We start from the raw sequence: 16,502 nt of genomic DNA on the forward strand, positions 1-16,502 counted from the left end.
ACAGTGTCTTTGCATCCTGGCATGACAGGATTTCCTCTTTAATGCTCAGGCTCTGTTTAATCACAAACTGTTTTGAATAATTGTAACTCAGTGCCTTAATTAGTTCTTCCACCAATGAGCAATATATATTTTTTTTTTTTTTGTCTTGGTGGACGAGAAACTCCTTACCAAATTGAGATACAGAGTTTCAGTAATAAATCTGCAGAAATAGGAGTTAGAAATTTATGTGAATTCTCATTTGTAGGGGGCACTAGCTCATGTCAGTGGACATACACATAATACTTACTGTATGGTTTTTGATAATTTCTTAAGCGTTGTGTTCTCTGCTGATCATCAAGAATATAAATGAGTCTATAGTGTATGACTGTGCCACGTATGAAAAAAAATGCTAGTGTCAAGGAATAGAACTGATTTGAACAATGTGGAACAATGGAACTGTATTAAAAGTTGAAAGTTGGAATAGTGAGTATTTAAAAATTTTAACAATATCAGCAACCTGAAATAGTTTGAATACAGTCCTATAAAAGTGTTTAGTTTTTAAGAGTTTACTATTTATTATTTTCGGCTGAGGGATTGGTTGGCTGTAGGACTTTGAAAGCAGTTGGGAAAATGCCACAATAGCCTCGGAATGAAATTCCAGAGGCCCAAAGCAGAGAGCTGCATTTTAAATATTATGGGAGATATTTGTTACTTTTATTCTTGGGATGAGTGGGAGAAATTTAATGCCTGTGTTTCTTCTTTTTTGGCCCAAATACAAATTGAGTATGTTAGGAATTACCTAGAAATGTATGTTTAGTTTGATATAAAAAGAATCACTTAAAAAACTTTTTTAAAATTAGTAGCTTGAATTGAAGTATATTTGACACACAATATTACGTTAGGTTCAGGTGTAGAACATAGTGAAAAGGAATCCGTTTTGATATGTCGATTTTTACTTTAATGGGAAAAGAGTTCATTAGGAATGTTCAAGTTCTTTGTGTACATTTTGTGATGCTCCTCTCTGACCCAAGATGAAACTAATAGCCGTGACGCACCTGCTTATCTGCTATCTGTGGCGGGGGGGGGGGGGGGGGGGGGGGGATCTGCTGCTGTCGGCGGCTCCCTTCTTATCTGGCTGCTGGTCCTGCTCAGTCACTTGTGCGGGAATGTCAGTTCCATTAATAACCCAAGGACTGGACAGGCAGATAGTGGGAAATGGGTGAAGAGAAAGAAATTGTATTTAACCCGGTGTTCTGAGTTGTCATTTTTCTAGACCCTAGCATAGCTGGGTAAAGGCAGTCTGAGGGCGTGACAGCAAAGCCACTTCTGACAGAATCTCACTTTTGAGCCAGAGAAACAACCCAACACCAAGAGTAAAAAAGAGTGAACGAAACTGGGGAAAAACGGTAAAGATTGGGGCTTGGAAAAGTCCAGGGAAGCAGTGCTAGGAAAAAAATGGCACGACCCAAGTATTTGGATAGAAGCTCTGACAACTTTGCAAAGTAAATTTTATTTTTATTTTAAATATTATCATTCTTGGTGTTTCATATGAACAAAATTCCTTTTTTTTTTTTAAAAGGAATTTATGGAAGGATTGATTCCTCATAGAGGATTTGGGAGTTATGTACTGTGCCTTTTGGATCTGCATTGGTCAGTTGCCAGAGGGAAGAGAGCAGGTTTTATTTTTCTTCATGCAGGTAGAATGACTCACCCACCACAGTGCTCTGTGTTTGGGTTATCTACTGCCGTGTAACACATCACCCCCAAAACTTCCTGGCTTATTATTTTTCATGATTCCATGGGTTGCCTGGGGCCGAGGTGGATGGCTCTTCTACTGGTGTCACCTGGAGTGTCTCGTGCAGTTGCATTCCTAGGTTGGCCATGGCTGGGCATCCGAGGGGGCTCCTTCGCTCATGTCTGGCACCTCACGGTTCCTCCTCTGGCTTCTTTCTTCAGCGGGGTGGCACGGAAGCTAAGGGTTCCAAGAGGGAGGGAGCCACAGTTGCCAGTCTTTCTAAGGTCTGGGCTCGGAAATCCCAGGTTTCTTTTGCTGCACTCTCTTGGTCAAAGCCGGAGACAAGGCCAGTCCCTAGAAGGGACTTCATCTCTTGGCTTGAGGAGCAGCGTGAGCATACAGAGACAGGAGCTGTTGTTGGCAACCATGTTTGGAAACTACCTACCTGCAGTCACTATCCTTTCCTTCTCTCTTCTGTGTTCAGTTTTTCATTGTTTACATTAGAGAATTGGGAATTATTTTTACCCTCTGTCTTTAACACCTGACCACTGAGTGTCATTAAATTTTTTTTTCCTATTTTCCTGTTTGGTTGGTTAGATTGTTTCTTAGTATTGACTGATTGCTTTTTCTTAGCTCAAGGCCAGTATATATATATGTATGTATATATACTGAGAGTGTCCCCTCTCAGTATCTAATGATAGTGAGAACTATGTGGGGTGACCTTGGGAGGAGTTGGAAGCTCCTGCAAACTTTCCAGCCTGGAGTCCCCTCAGACCCAGGCCATCAGTAGTTAAAAATCAGCTCCCCAGGTGAATGCAGTAAGCAGCCAAGGGTTTTTTTTTTTTTTTTTGGTCCAGCTTTATTGAGCTATAATTGACATACATCACTCTATACGTTGAAAGTGTGTAGCATAATGGTTTGACTTGCACATACTGGGAAATGATTACCACAATAAGTTCCGTTAACATCCATTATCTCATAAAGGTACAATTAAAAAAAAAAAAGAAAAAGAGAAAGAAAATTTTTTTGCTTGTGATGAGAACTCTTAGGATTTACTCTCTTAACAGCTTTCCTTTGTAGCATACAGCAGCGCTGGCTATGGTCATCATGCTGTACTATTACATCCCTAGTACTTATTTATCTTATAACTGGAAGTTTGTACCTTTCGACAACCTTCGTCCCAATTCCTCCTGCCCCCCATCCCCTGCCTCTGGTAACTACAAATTTGATCTCTTTGTTCTTTAGTTTTTTAGATTCCACATATAAGTGAGATGATACAGTATTTGTCATTCCTTGTCTTATTTCACTGAGGATAATGCTGTCAGGGTCCATCCATGCTGTTGAAAATGGCAGAATTTCTTCCTTTTTATGGCTGAATAATACTCCCTTATATGTATGTATATCACAACTTTATCCATTCATCCATTGATGGACACTTAGGTTGTTTCCATGCCTTGGCTATAACAAATAATGAGGCAGTCAAGTTTGAGAAGCAGAGCCCTATTAGAGTCGTATTGCTCAAACTTGAATGTGCACACCAGTCTCCTAGGGACCTTGTTAAAATGCAGATTTTTACTAAGTTTGGAGTGGAGCCTGAGATCCTGCATTTCTAATAAGCTCCCAGGTGAGGTTGATGGCCCTGGACCACGAACCACCCTTTGAGTACTGAAAGTATAGAGCAGGAGTTAGCAAACTTTTCATGTAAAAGACCAGATAGTAAATATTTTGGGCTTTGCAGGCCATGCCAAGTCTACTCTTGTAGCCTGAATGCAGTCATAGACAATATGTGGACAAATGGATGTGGCTGTGTCTATAAAACTTTATTGACAAAACCAGGCAGCAGCCAGAATTGGGCATGCAGGCCATGGCTTGGCCACCTGGTCTAGAGCTTTCTTAGTCTCAACTTTTTGACCGACCCCTTGCTGCTTTCCTCTCTTGTTGGGCCAACTCTTGAGTAAGAATTAAGTGGTTTTATAAGAGGTTACTCATTTGCTTTGTTGAATGATGAATAATTGATGATGACATTTAGGCTGCTGTTTACAAACAGCCCACATGGTCCCTTGGCTGTGGCTCATTGCTTTTCCTTGAGTATAGGTGGCCTTTCTGGTTTCCTTCCCTAGACTGCCTTTTCAGAGGTAGATCAAAACAGAGCTAAAATTTGTTCCAAAATGTGACCCATGGGCATCCAGAATAAATAACCAGGGCTGAACTGTGGAGGCAGAGCCACTGGGGTGGATGAGTTGCATTCCCTTTATCTGTCTTCCACCACTTACCCTGGAGTTTACTCTCAAGGGATAGAGGCCGGTACTCTGGCTTTCAGAGAGGCAGAGAGCAACAAGGGACCTGGACCCATGCAGTTCACATTGACATGGGTCACACTCATAGGTCTGGCTATTCTGGCAGCAGAAAGTTACATATTGCTGATGATATATTTTTACAGACAGACAATGCAGGACCAAATTTTGAGTTTTGGGGGATGCAAATTTGGAACCACGTACTCTGCTCAGAAGGCCTATATTCCATCTCCTGGGCTTTTGGGGTAAGGTCCAAACATTCCTGGTCTGTTGCTTATAGCGCATTTTTTCATTTCTAACCCCAAAGCTAGTTAAGGTTGAGCTTTAAGAAAGTGGGGTTTTCTTTGTTTTTGTTTTGTTTTGTTTTGGTTGTTGTTTTTAAGCTGGGCCCAGTATAGGGCCTGAACTCATGATCCTGAGATGGAGACTTGAGCTGAGATCAACGGTCAGATGCTTAACCAACTGAGCCACCCAGGTGCCCTGCTTTAGGAAAGTTTTAAATTTAATTGGTTCAAAATTGAAACTGGCTCTCATTTGTCTTTATGATAGTGCTTAAATCCCGAAGGGGCGATGTTACTCCTCTTTAGAAATGGGAGGAAAAAGACTAGAATTCTTTAGGCCGGGGATGCTCATGATAGACTCCTTTTCTCAGGGTGGTTTTTGCCAGTGGATCTCCTCGATGAGATTGATAACCTTCTCTCCCTGGGTCCCCATTCCCTGGAACCTTCCTTCTACTGGTGAAATCTCTTTTATCTCATTACCTTGACTGGTCTGAAAAATAGATGCTCTGGTATTTCTACACTAGAAATACTTTCTTGCCTTTCCTTTTCTGTTTTGACCTCCCCTCTTGGCCAACTCTTGGTCTGCCGGGGCGCTCGGTGAAAGTTTAATTCCATTGGTGTCCAGAACCAAAAGCTCAATGCTTTGACTTTTATGGAGGGATAGAAACTGCTTAAAGGTATACTTAAACTCTGTCTACATGTGTCTTGTCATTCTTATGGCTGAAAAGATTATTTGGGCGTATTGAATATGGTTACCGGTGCAGAGGTGGTCTGTACATTACACATTGTTCAGTTCATTTGGATTTATAACAATGAGTCATATTCATATAATAGAATATTATTTTTCATTCCTCAAAAGATGGTACATGTTGGGAAAACATGGGCTTTTTGAAGTCAAATTAAAGCTAAATGAGTCTGGGTTACGAGGCTGGTTTTGGCCCTTAAATGTCTTCAGGACTTGGGGAGGTTAATTACCCTTTCTGGGCCTCAGCTCCCAGAGCTGTGACACGGAGTGATCTGTACCTACCTGGTGGAGTTGAGGTAAAAATTAGATCTGATGAAGAAATGAAGCATTTAACCCAGTACCTGGCCCATAGTAGAGGTTCAGCAAAGAGCATTACTTTTGTTATTATTGACAATGTTATTTCTGTTGTTACTCATTCATTTTGGCTCTGAGATCTCCTCTTTGAAGGTGACCTTTTCACAAAGTTCTTCTCTTCCCATCCCATCCCATCCTCTACATTCTTCTAGTGTTTTTTCTTCCTTCCCTCCCTCCCTCCCTTCCTTCCTTCCGCATTTTGTTCTCCATATATGATCAACTGTGAACAACTTGGGGACAGGAATGCAGTTTGTTAAACTCTGTATCTCAACTCCTGCTAGACACAGCAACGTGGCCGAATTTCACAGATGTACTGTTGAGTGAAAGAAGCCAGACACCAAGAGTATACACTTTTTTTGAAGTTCAAGAACAGACAAAACTCATTTGTGGAGATAGAGGTCAGAATAGTGGTTATCTTGGGGTAGAGGGGTTATTGACTGGCAGGGCACCCAAAGGAGCCTTCTGGGTGCTCATAAATGTTTTAAATCTTGTCTTGGAGCTACTAACACAGGCCTTTGTGTGCATTTAAAACTTTTTTTGATTTGTACACTTAATATTTGTGTACTTTGTGTATGTTACAACTCACTAAAAATTTAGAAAGGTGTTTTCCAGTCTACAGTACTTATTTGGCAATTGTTAGTCATTCCATAAAAGGTTGAATTTTGAATGGATGTTATGATGAAGAAAGTGGTCAGTCTTAATCACCATAGGACTATGGCCAAATTTTAAGGCAGCTGTAACATACATTTTGAAAAACACAGTGGGTGTCATAATTAGATTTTGCACTGTTATTCACAGCACTGCTTGAATCTTCACCTGGCTTTTGCAGAAAATATAGAAAATAAGGATAGCAGGACTTGTTATTTGGGACCATTCGTTTAGGTGGAACAAAAGAGAGTGAGGGATACAGTCCCATCTGATTGGTGAAAAACCTCATTTTTTCGTCGCCTCTCTACTGCTTCCACCTTTCTCTTCTCTTTCCCTCCCCTTGTCCTTTTATCAGTCCTACTTTGAAATGAAATCTGCGACTCTAATAGATGCTACTGACAATTGTGTGGCAATTCTGCCAGATGGCATTTGAATCTCGGGTGTTCTTTGAAAAATGAAAAGACCAAACACACGCACAAATAAATGAAGGTTGAATTAATCTTTATAATTAAATGGAATATTACCCCGCTATGACTGATTTTAGCTTTCAAACTGGATTGCATGCTAATTTTTCAGTGAACTGTAATTGTATTAACATGGCTTTTTAGATGCTTCGAAGTACTTAAAATAGATTTGCCAAGTTACTGAGAGAGAAGTTATTAGAACTTTTAATCAAAACATCTCTGAGATCTTCGTGGGGGGGTATATTTGTATCCTGACTTGTAGTTGCAAAGCATTTTCCAGTTATCGATTAATTGTTTGTCCCTATCATCCTGGGATTTAGGTGACACTGGCCAAAAATTAGGTTGAGTTGCAAGTGCCTGAGTCACATTCAGAAATTGTTGGGAAAGATCATGTTGTTTTCTTCATAAAGTACTCCTGTTGGCGTAATAGTGGTGACTACTTGTGAGATGCCTAAGGAATATTGAAGGAGTGGATGGAGAATACAATGTCAGGGATTCTCAGAAGTGAGTCTGGAAGCCTTGCTAAGTATCACAATTTAGAGCGTCTAGCAATCTAGCACAGACTTGAGCATGCAGGAGAATCCCCTCCCACACCTGTTCTTAACCCAGGGTGATATTGTACCCCCAGGGAACATTTGTCAAGGTCTGGAGACATTTTTGGTTACAACTGTGAAGTGGGGAGGGGGAGAGTTACTGGCATCTAGTAAGTTGAGACGAGGGATGCTGCTAAACATCCCACAATGCACAGGACAGAACCCCACAAATGAGAATAGTTTGGCCCAAATGTCATTGGTGCTAAGGCTGAGAAACCCTGCCTTATGGTAATGCAGATTCCTGGATTGCAACCCAAAGACACTGTGACTTAGTAGGTCTGAGGTGGGTCCATGAATTTGCATTGTTCACAAGCCACCAAGGACTGCTGTTGCTGCAGCCAGTCCAGGGACAAAGCTTCATGAGAAGCCCTGAACTAGAGGCCTACAGTGTCGAAGGAACAAGCCATCTGTCCGGGGAGTGGCCGTATAGCATCCCTCTTTTGTAGAAAAACTATGTGACAGTTCACGTTGGCCTAATTTAATAATTCTGCAAAGTTACCTCATTTGATTGTTGCCCCCGCAGTATGAGGGAGGTGGTTAAAAAATTTTTCACCCTAGTGAAGAATTGTTTATTTCCAAGGTAAACCTTAATGGAAAGAATGACCACTATACCCCCTCAATTGAACTGTTGATGAGAGAGTGGGATATGTTTATTTAAGTTAATCTCCAATTTGCCTGCCATTTAAATAAGTAATTTTACAATTGAAGGAGGATTAAAGAGCTGATTAAATTTACCTCAGATATGTTAGGTGTTAGGGACTAGATGTTGCTTGTGCATTTCTAAGCTCTTTGAATCTTGACATTGGAAAATGATCTTTAATAATTTATTTGCATTTTTTCTTTGATTTTTCCATGGTAATAATTCCTGCTTCAAGTTAATATTTTTATGCTGGCTCTGTTTTAAAATTGAGGTATTTACCTCAACAAAAGATGAAGCATTACAAGTTGAGTCACATTTATATCTTGATGAAATTGTCCAGAAACTTATGCTTTGTCCCTTATTTCCCCCTTGCTGTCTTTACTATTAGTTTTGAAAAATCTGGGAAACTTTATCTTGAAGAGGTGTTGGCAAAATACTTCTGTGAAGAGCCAAATAGTAAATATTTTAGGCTTTGCAGGTCCCGTGGTATCTTTTGTGGTTACTCAACTCCACAGCTATAGTATGACAGTGGACAGAGACAAGTAAACAAATAAGCTTGGCTCTTGTAAAGGAAAAACTTTTCCTCTACCCTTTGAGGTCCAGTCTTTGGGGGCCTGTGAACTCAACTGACAAAAGACAGGTTAGCAAGAAAAAAAAGACGAAGTTTATTCCCTTAAGAAGGTGGGAGCTTACAGAAAATGTAGCTCAAAATGTAGCTCAAAACCCCATTGAAAATTTAGGGCTTATATACCATCTGAACAAGGGGCATGGGTTAGGATTTCAAGGGACAGTAAATGGTAGGAAATGACTGAGAAATATATGGAAGAAACTAATGGAAAGTAAAGTATGTTTTAGTAAGGTCTGTTTATGCAGTTTCTCATTTCTGGCTATGGGAGCCTCCCTTGAAGGGGATTTATGACAGTGGAGTTCTTCTAGAAGGCTCTGCTTTTAGGCAAATAAGAGGGGTTCAGAAAAAGCCTCTTCCTGCATCGGATGTTTCTCAAATGCCTTCAGTTCAAAATAATTCTTAGGCCATGGTGGCATATTCTGAACCCCTTCACTGTGTTCCAGGAAAACTATTTACAAAAGCAGGTGGTGGGCTGGTTTTGGCCTGTGGGCTATAGTATGCTGACCTGATGTAGAGCCCTGTACGGGGGAGACAGAGAAAAATATCATTTACTTTGGCCCATATAAAAGCCAAACTACAATATAGGATTGTTCCAGCTTCTGGGCTTTTATCATTTTGGCTATGTCTGGACAAATGGATTTAGCTAATTGAGGCTTAGGATCTTCATTTGAGAAGGTCTGGCAGCTGTTCTATTTACAAAAAGTTTGTGAGCAGTTTAGGGTATGTGACTGAAAGTACAGAAAGACATCGATTTTTTAAAAATTATATGATCCAGTTTTAAAGGGAGTATATGAGACTTGCCCCTGTTTTTAAGGTAATAATGCCCCTACCTACCCCGAGGGGGATATTATTGTTTTATGGATTAATCATAGGATGGTTTTGGGTTCTTAACTCTGTTACTGTTCCCTGCTCCAGTTATTTACTAAGAAAACCCAAACGTTGGTTTCTTTCTTTACTTCTGTTGGGTGCAGTGCTCATCCAAGTGAGAGGAGGGGACCATCACAAAGACACCAGGGAAAGGTTTAGTGCCAGTTTGGCTAAATTATAGCTTCCCCATGCCTACATTGGTTTCCTTTCTTCAGACTGGAAAAACTGCCTGCCTCCAAGATACATGGAGCTGGTGTTTCCAAGAAAGGAAGAGGGATGGATGGAACTGGTTTGTGATTTGGAATGCTTCCTAGAATGTTGTCTGTGTTTGGCGAGAAATGGGGATTGTCTGCTATACTGGGGCATTACTCAGGCAGGATTTAGGATGGAAGAGCTGAAATCTGAGCATTCCTGTCTTCCAGCTCTTGTAAAACCACTACTGTGACTTATAAAGCCTTCTGATTCATGGGGGCGCTTAACTCCTCCTCCACCCCAGCATGATGCATGAGCCTCTGAACCACACCCAAAAGCAATTTGCAGAATTAAAATTTTCCACGATTCCTAATAAATCAGTGCCATTCTTACTGAGAAGATAAAATTTGATTTTTCAGATAAATGCATTGTTATTATTTGTGGGATCCAGATAGCCCCAGAGGATATTAAAGCCTGCTCCCCAGGGCTAATTTTCATCAATACCATCAGCTCTGCTTAGGATAGTATCTCCAGCCAAGGCATCTACACTAGTCAATCATTTGTTTGGTGTTATGAAAACTGCCATTGTTTTGAAGGATAGTGTAATTCATGTACGGTCTCCTGAACCTTCGGATATGCTTAAGGCTCAGAATTTTGATTGATGTTTAATAGTTATTACAGAACTCATCAGAGAAAATGAGGCCTCAGTGTGGTTAAGCCTAACTGAAGCTTTCAAAGCCATTGCAAGCTTACGAAAGTCGTCTATGAATTGTTTGTAGAAGGGCAATTGATCATCAGTTTCCTTTTTTTCTTATGTTAGTTAAATTAATAAAAAAGAAAAAAAAATAGGCCAAGAGACTTAACTAGGTAGCGGAAACACAAAGCTGCTTAATTAAGTGATAAAAACGATCCCTTTGATGTAATACATACAAGACATTTGAGAATTTACCTGACTCTCTTAAACAGCCAAGTCAGTGGGGATTAAAACAAATGAGCTTTCCATCTTTCTGCCAATCAGCTTAATACGAAGTGGCTTTGAAAAATCAGGAGTAAAGCTGTCATCGTAACCAGTCTTTAAGTCACTTTGGTCATCTGTGTAAAAATTAGACACTGTTTCAATGTCACAGCCAGATAAAGCAGAATTATGTCCGGTTCTGTGCTTGCCACCAGCCCTATCAAGTTGCAGTGTACCTTGTGGAAAGTTCTGGGAAGGAGGGGTGACTTGAGTGTTTAAATCACATTGTGGGGGCATGTAGGTGGCTCAGTCGTTAAGCGTCTGCCTTTAGCTCAGGTCATGATCCCAGGGTCCTGGGATCGAGCCCCGCATCGGGCTCCCTGCTCCACGGGAAGCCTGCTTCTCCCTCTCCCACTCCCCCTGCTTGTGTTCCCTCTCTCACTGTGTCTTTCTCTGTCAAATAAATAAATCTTTAAAAAAAATAAATAAATCACATTGTGTTTTACATTTCCAATGTTCCTTGTTTTTCAGAGTTTATTTGTGGTAGTTATTCTCTCTGTCTCTCTCTCAATGTAATAATCCTCACTTTATGAACTCTCTCTTGTCTCCATAGAATTAATTGTAAATTTTTAGAGCTCTAGCCCTAAGACTTTAGGGCAAAGAATAAACTCCTAAGCAATTAAGATTTGTTGTATGTACATGTTAGTAATAGCAAAGAGCACAACAAAAACAAAGTAGCTAAAAATGCATGCACATGCGCATACACGCTCACTCCCCTACACTGTTCCGCATGAATCAATTTGGCAAGCATTGTTGAGCGCTTACTGTGTACTAGGCCCTGTGCCACCAGTTGAGGCAACTCAATGAACAATCCCCTCACTGAATTATCTACATCAACACAGCAAACTGTGGCTCTTGGGCCATATTTGGCATGCTGCTTATTTTTGTATGGCCCACGAGCTAAGGATGGATTGAACATTTTTAAATGGTTTGAAGAAATCAAAAGAAGAATGTATCATGATACATAAAAGTTATATGAGATTCAGATTTTAGTGTCTGTAAGTAAAGTTTTATTGGAACACAGGCGCAGCCATTCATTTATGTGTTATCTATAGCTGCTTTCCTACGGACAGCAGCAGAGGTGAGGGGTTGGATTAATGACCATATGGCTGGCAAAACTGAGAATATTTACTAAGTGGTCATTTACAGAAGAGGTTTGCTCAGGCTTGATCTAGGTGATTCAACTTTTCCTTTCCCAGTTCCTTTATTATTCCAGTACTTCTTTCAACTCTCTCTTTCATTGTATTTGTATTAGAAGTAAATTTTTAAAAAGATTTTATGTACTTATTTGACAGGGAGCACAAGCAGGGGGAGGAGCAAGGGGAGAGGAAGAAGCAGGCTCCCTGCTGAGCAGGGAACCTGACAACACGGGGCTTGATCCCGGGACCCTGGGATCATGACCTGAACCGAAGGCAGATCCTTAACTGACTGAGCCAACCCTAGGTGCCCCCCAAATCTGTCCTTTTTAAAAAATGGATTCCTGGGAGTGGAACAGGGAATTTGTTTTATGCCGTTGGCCAGAATCTCCTTCCATAGCCAGTCCTAGCTGGAAAGGAAGCTGGGTGATGCAGCTATTTTTCGTTTGCTCCATTGTCACCCTGAGCAGAATTGGGGTCTGATACTAAGAGAAGGAAAGGACAATGGATATTGGGTAGACAGTAGGCAGTATTTGCTTCAGAAAAGTAAGTACTTTGCCCAAGGTCAAGGAGGTAGTGAAGATCAGCAGTGGCTCAAGCCTCTTCCCTTGAGGAAGGAGGTTTGGCTGTCATGTGTGGTCCCCTTCCAGAAGTTTGTGTGAGTAAGGGATGGAAGTGCATGCAGTGGTTACAGAAAACTCTGGCATTTCTGATCAGCCACAAGCAGCCTAAGAAATATTGCTTGCAGAACATGATATGCGGTCCCTTCTCTGTTTATACCACTCTTCTCTCAGTATTTGCCCTGGGACTTGCCTTTCCTTCTTGTCCATGTAACCAACCCAGGGGGTAATTGATTGCAGACCTCTCTCATGAATACTTTAACCTTTCAGCTAGCCATCAGATTGTTGGTGCTTCATTCTTCTCGTTCATGAGAAGTTAAAAAGTGACGTGATCACTCTTTGCCTTAAAGGGTGTATCAGCGTTCATGCAGGAAAGTGAGTGCCTGTCTAAGTATATCAAGCAGGAAGCTGTTTAATATGGGCAACTGGGGGCTTATGCAATCATTGGGAGGGCTGGTGAGTGAAGGGCCCAATCTTCCAGTGAAGTACTGCCCGCACACAGAAGGGGTCTCCTCAGGAGACTGCCTGGAGGCCGCGGGCAGAGCGCTCTGTCTGCTGTCTGCAGGTGCCTCTGTGTCTGCCCATAGCTGCCAATGGCAAGGGAAGAAATGGTGTCTCCTCGTCTACCTTTCCAGTCTCCTCTGAGTGCTTCTCACTGGCAGATGCTGACCTGGAGCCATGCCCCACTGGGATTTCTGGAGATGGCATTCTGAAGCTTCTCAGGGAAGAAAGTAGAGTGGCGTGGGGTGGGATGACGTGGACTTGACAACGGACTGACAGAAGGACATTTGAGTCTGAGTTTGAATGGAGGCATACATTTGGGGAAGAAGAGCACGGTGTCCCGAGGTTGGCAGTGTTGCTACTAGTATTATTACCTTATTCTCTCTATGTGTCCTTGGGAGATGAATTTAGGGATTCTTTGTATCTCTCTACTGACTGTTCAAGTCAAGGTATTGCTAAATAAATAATAAAGAGGATTCAGTGACCCGCATGTACAGTGTAGAAGGTAATATATTCTGTGAAGCTCCATCGTGCAGTGGGGGTCCCAGAACGTGAGGTTTGAAAAACAATGCATAATTCATCAGCATGCTCCAGAAAGACCAGTGTTCGGAAAACAATTGTGGATGACTCAGCTTATACATTTCTTCATTTTGGGGGGTAACTATCGGGAGCTCTTTATTTGTTCTACGTTATACGTGTGACTTGTGGTGAGCTCATAAAATACACTGAGGAATTAAGTACAGTGAGGGAAATGATACAATGGTCTTGAAACAAGGTAACTTATAGACATAGGAGGTATTGTTTGGTGTTGAGGGAGAGTCATAACTGCTAGTTATCTCCTATCTAGGTCACATCAGGCTTTCAGTGTAACTCACAGGGTTTTGAAGGCGAATTTGGTCTGTGCTATATTTGAGTCTGGAACAGCAAAACCCATTATGACTGTGTCCTATGGCACTTGTAAAATCCTGAGTCTTGAGTTTCAGGTATCTGCTGATATTTAATATTTTAATTATCTCAAGGAAGATAGGGAAACGCACTATCTTATTCCATTTATTTGTTGGGTGAGGAAAATTGAAAGGGACTGAAGGAAAGAACTCGTTACAAGAGCAATGTGTGCAGGGGTCCCTGGTTTTGCTGTGCTGGAATAAAACCAACATGTTTGGGGTTGCCTGGTCTCTTATGTGGGGTCTTCTGGAGGCAAAGCTGGAGATGAAGATGCATGTGCAAGTGATTTAGGATTTATTTAGCAAGTGTTCCGAAGAGAGAGCAGCAAGGGTATGGGGGAGGCCAGCCAGGGAAGGGTAAGGGCCAGGCAAGGGTGTGACTTCAGGGGAAGTCTCAGACAGTCTGATCATTCAGGGGACCTCTGGAGTGCAAATTAGACCTCACAGTTTGTCCTAAATGGAGGCAAAGGAGTGGAGCTTCTGGACTCCTGCTACAGTCGCTCATTGGCTGAAGGCTCCTGGGGTAAGTTGGGGTGGGGATGGGATCTGAAGGTAGAGAAACTCTCAGGAACTGTTTCGCGCAGGCAAGGGGCTCCAGTAGCCCTAGGGCAGGCCTTCTAAGAGTCGGAAGTGCTGGCCATTAGAAAAGAAAAAGAACACTAGATGCTGGGGAAGGCTGTACAGAAGCAATGCTAGGGATCCCAGGGGGATCTGGGCAGATCCTCCTTACCATGTACTCACTCTTTGAGTAAGCCCCTCTTTTGTTTTTATGAAACCCAGAATCTGGGGAGAGGAAAGAGACACATTTTCACATGGAACTGTAAAGTTTCTCCGGAGCAAGAGTTGGCAAACCTTTCCTCTAAAGGGCCGGGTAGTAAATGTTGGAGGTTTTGTGGGCCACAGGGTGGGTTTCTGTTCCAACGACTCAACTCTCCCCTTGTAGTGCACAAGCAGCTGCAGATTACATGTCAGTGAGTGGTCTTGGCTGTGTTCCAGTACAAGTTTGTAGAGCCAGAGGTGGGGTGGGGAAGAGAGGGGCCAGTAGATTTGGCCCAGGGGCCGTAGTTGGCCAATCCCTGCTGTGCAAGCTCCTTGTATGTGCCGAAGGTGATTTTTCCTTCATCCATTCCCTTTATGCTACAGAACACAGGGAGGCAGTAGTCTGTCTATCAAAAGGACAGTTACAGCACATCTTAAGTTAGTCTGGACCCCCTACTTCCAATCTTTCTAGCATTCCGGCCATCACTCTCGGCGTTGCGTGATAATCTTGCTGAAGGGTGACTCATCTCATTTTACTCCTGCTAAAAACATTTCGTTCTCTCCTATCTGTGAAAGAAAATATAGACTCTTGGCATGGCATTCAGGAATCCCTGTGAACTGGCCCAAACCAGTTTTCCTACGGATTGTCTACTGCTCCCCCCTCCTAGTGCTGCTCCTCTCTGTGTGATGTCCTTCCTTTCTGGCTCCCTGTCTTTGTCCTTGTGCTCTCCTGCAATGCCCTTCCTCTCACCTCTGCATTTTGAAATCCCACCCATTCTCGAAGACTCGGTTTGGTCACCTACGTTAAGCATTTTCCTCATGAGGAATTAGTCTCTGCTCTGGAATTTCATGAGGAATTAGTCTCTGCTCTGGAATTTGATAACAATATTGTCTTTCTTTTGAAACCTTTATTTTTACTATATATTCGTTTGTGCATTTACTGTATTGTTAGTATATCGAGGGCAGAGACTAAATTAAATTTCTTTTTTTTTTTTTGCATTTCACAGTAGGTTGCATTTACTAGGCACTCCCTAAAGAGAGTTTTCAGATGAACGTTGCGTCCTACATTGTGTGATTATTAATGATTTAAGTGCTGAAACTCTGACCTCGTTTTTCTCTTTCCTTTTTATAGGCGAGAGCGGTTTTGGCAAAAGTTGGCTATCCTGAGTTTATAATGAATGATACTTATGTTAATGAAGACCTCAAGGCAGTAAGTGCTAAATATACTGTATTTTTGTTTTTTGGCAACTTTTACTGGCCTCATGCCTTTCAACTAACCCAAGTCCAAGCACTTAAACCGAGTAGTGCCAGAAAGCACCAACTTTTGATTCATCCCTTGGCTAGATATGAACCTCAATATGCCAGGCATATCACAAGATTTAGAGCAGATTCAAAATAAAGGAAGTGTCAGAAAGAATGCATAGCTGAGTGGGTACCATAAAGCACATGGACCTGGATCCGGTCTGATTTGATCATAAAGGAAAGGATTAAGCAAATTGAGTATTTTACAATTAGTGGCCATGTTCTAATGTAAAACGCATGATATTTGTTGTTAAACATTCTTTATGTGCTTCATTCATACTAAATGACTAGTAATAAATCTGCCTGCTGGGAGTTAACTTCATTAAACTTTATGAGTGTTTTGGCACATTAAGTGCACATACATATGACTCTATAATTTACTGTGAGTTGGACTGTATATTTGCAGTAAGTTACTGATGGAGGAATAGTAATAACTTTTGTATTCTGATACTTTGGGACATGCATTTTCCAGTAGATACATTCATTACAGGCCTTTCTAATCACAATCACTGTTACTTCCTTTCCTACAAATAGTTCCGATGAAGAACTTTCTTCCTCACAAAACCCCGTGTTTTTACCATTCGCTACGTTTTCTTGAAAAAGTAGTTTTCTAGGGGCGCCTGGGTGGCTCAGTCATTAAGCGTCTGCCTTCGGCTCAGGTCATGATCCCAGGGTCCTGGGATCAAGCCCCGCATCGGGCTCCTATTCAGCGGGAAGCCTGCTTCTCCCTCTCCCAGTCCCCCGCCTTGTGTTCCCTCTCTCACTGTCTCTCTCTCTGTCAAATAAATAAATAAAATCTTTAAAA

The 16,502-nt window shown here is 41.8% G+C and overlaps 1 protein-coding gene across 1 annotated transcript in view; it reads left to right on the forward strand.

The window, feature by feature from the left end:
* PHEX (phosphate regulating endopeptidase homolog X-linked) overlaps positions 1 to 16,502 on the forward strand; it is a 199,239-nt gene that overhangs the window by 114,639 nt on the left and 68,098 nt on the right. Inside the window, exon 13 of the mRNA XM_032389616.1 lies at positions 15,528 to 15,605. Within this exon, the coding sequence (XP_032245507.1) occupies positions 15,528 to 15,605 (78 nt within the window). The remainder of the gene's footprint in view (positions 1 to 15,527; positions 15,606 to 16,502) is intronic.

This window comes from Phoca vitulina, unplaced genomic scaffold, assembly GCF_004348235.1.
Source record: "Phoca vitulina isolate PV1807 unplaced genomic scaffold, GSC_HSeal_1.0 scaffold55, whole genome shotgun sequence".
NCBI lineage: Eukaryota > Metazoa > Chordata > Mammalia > Carnivora > Phocidae > Phoca > Phoca vitulina.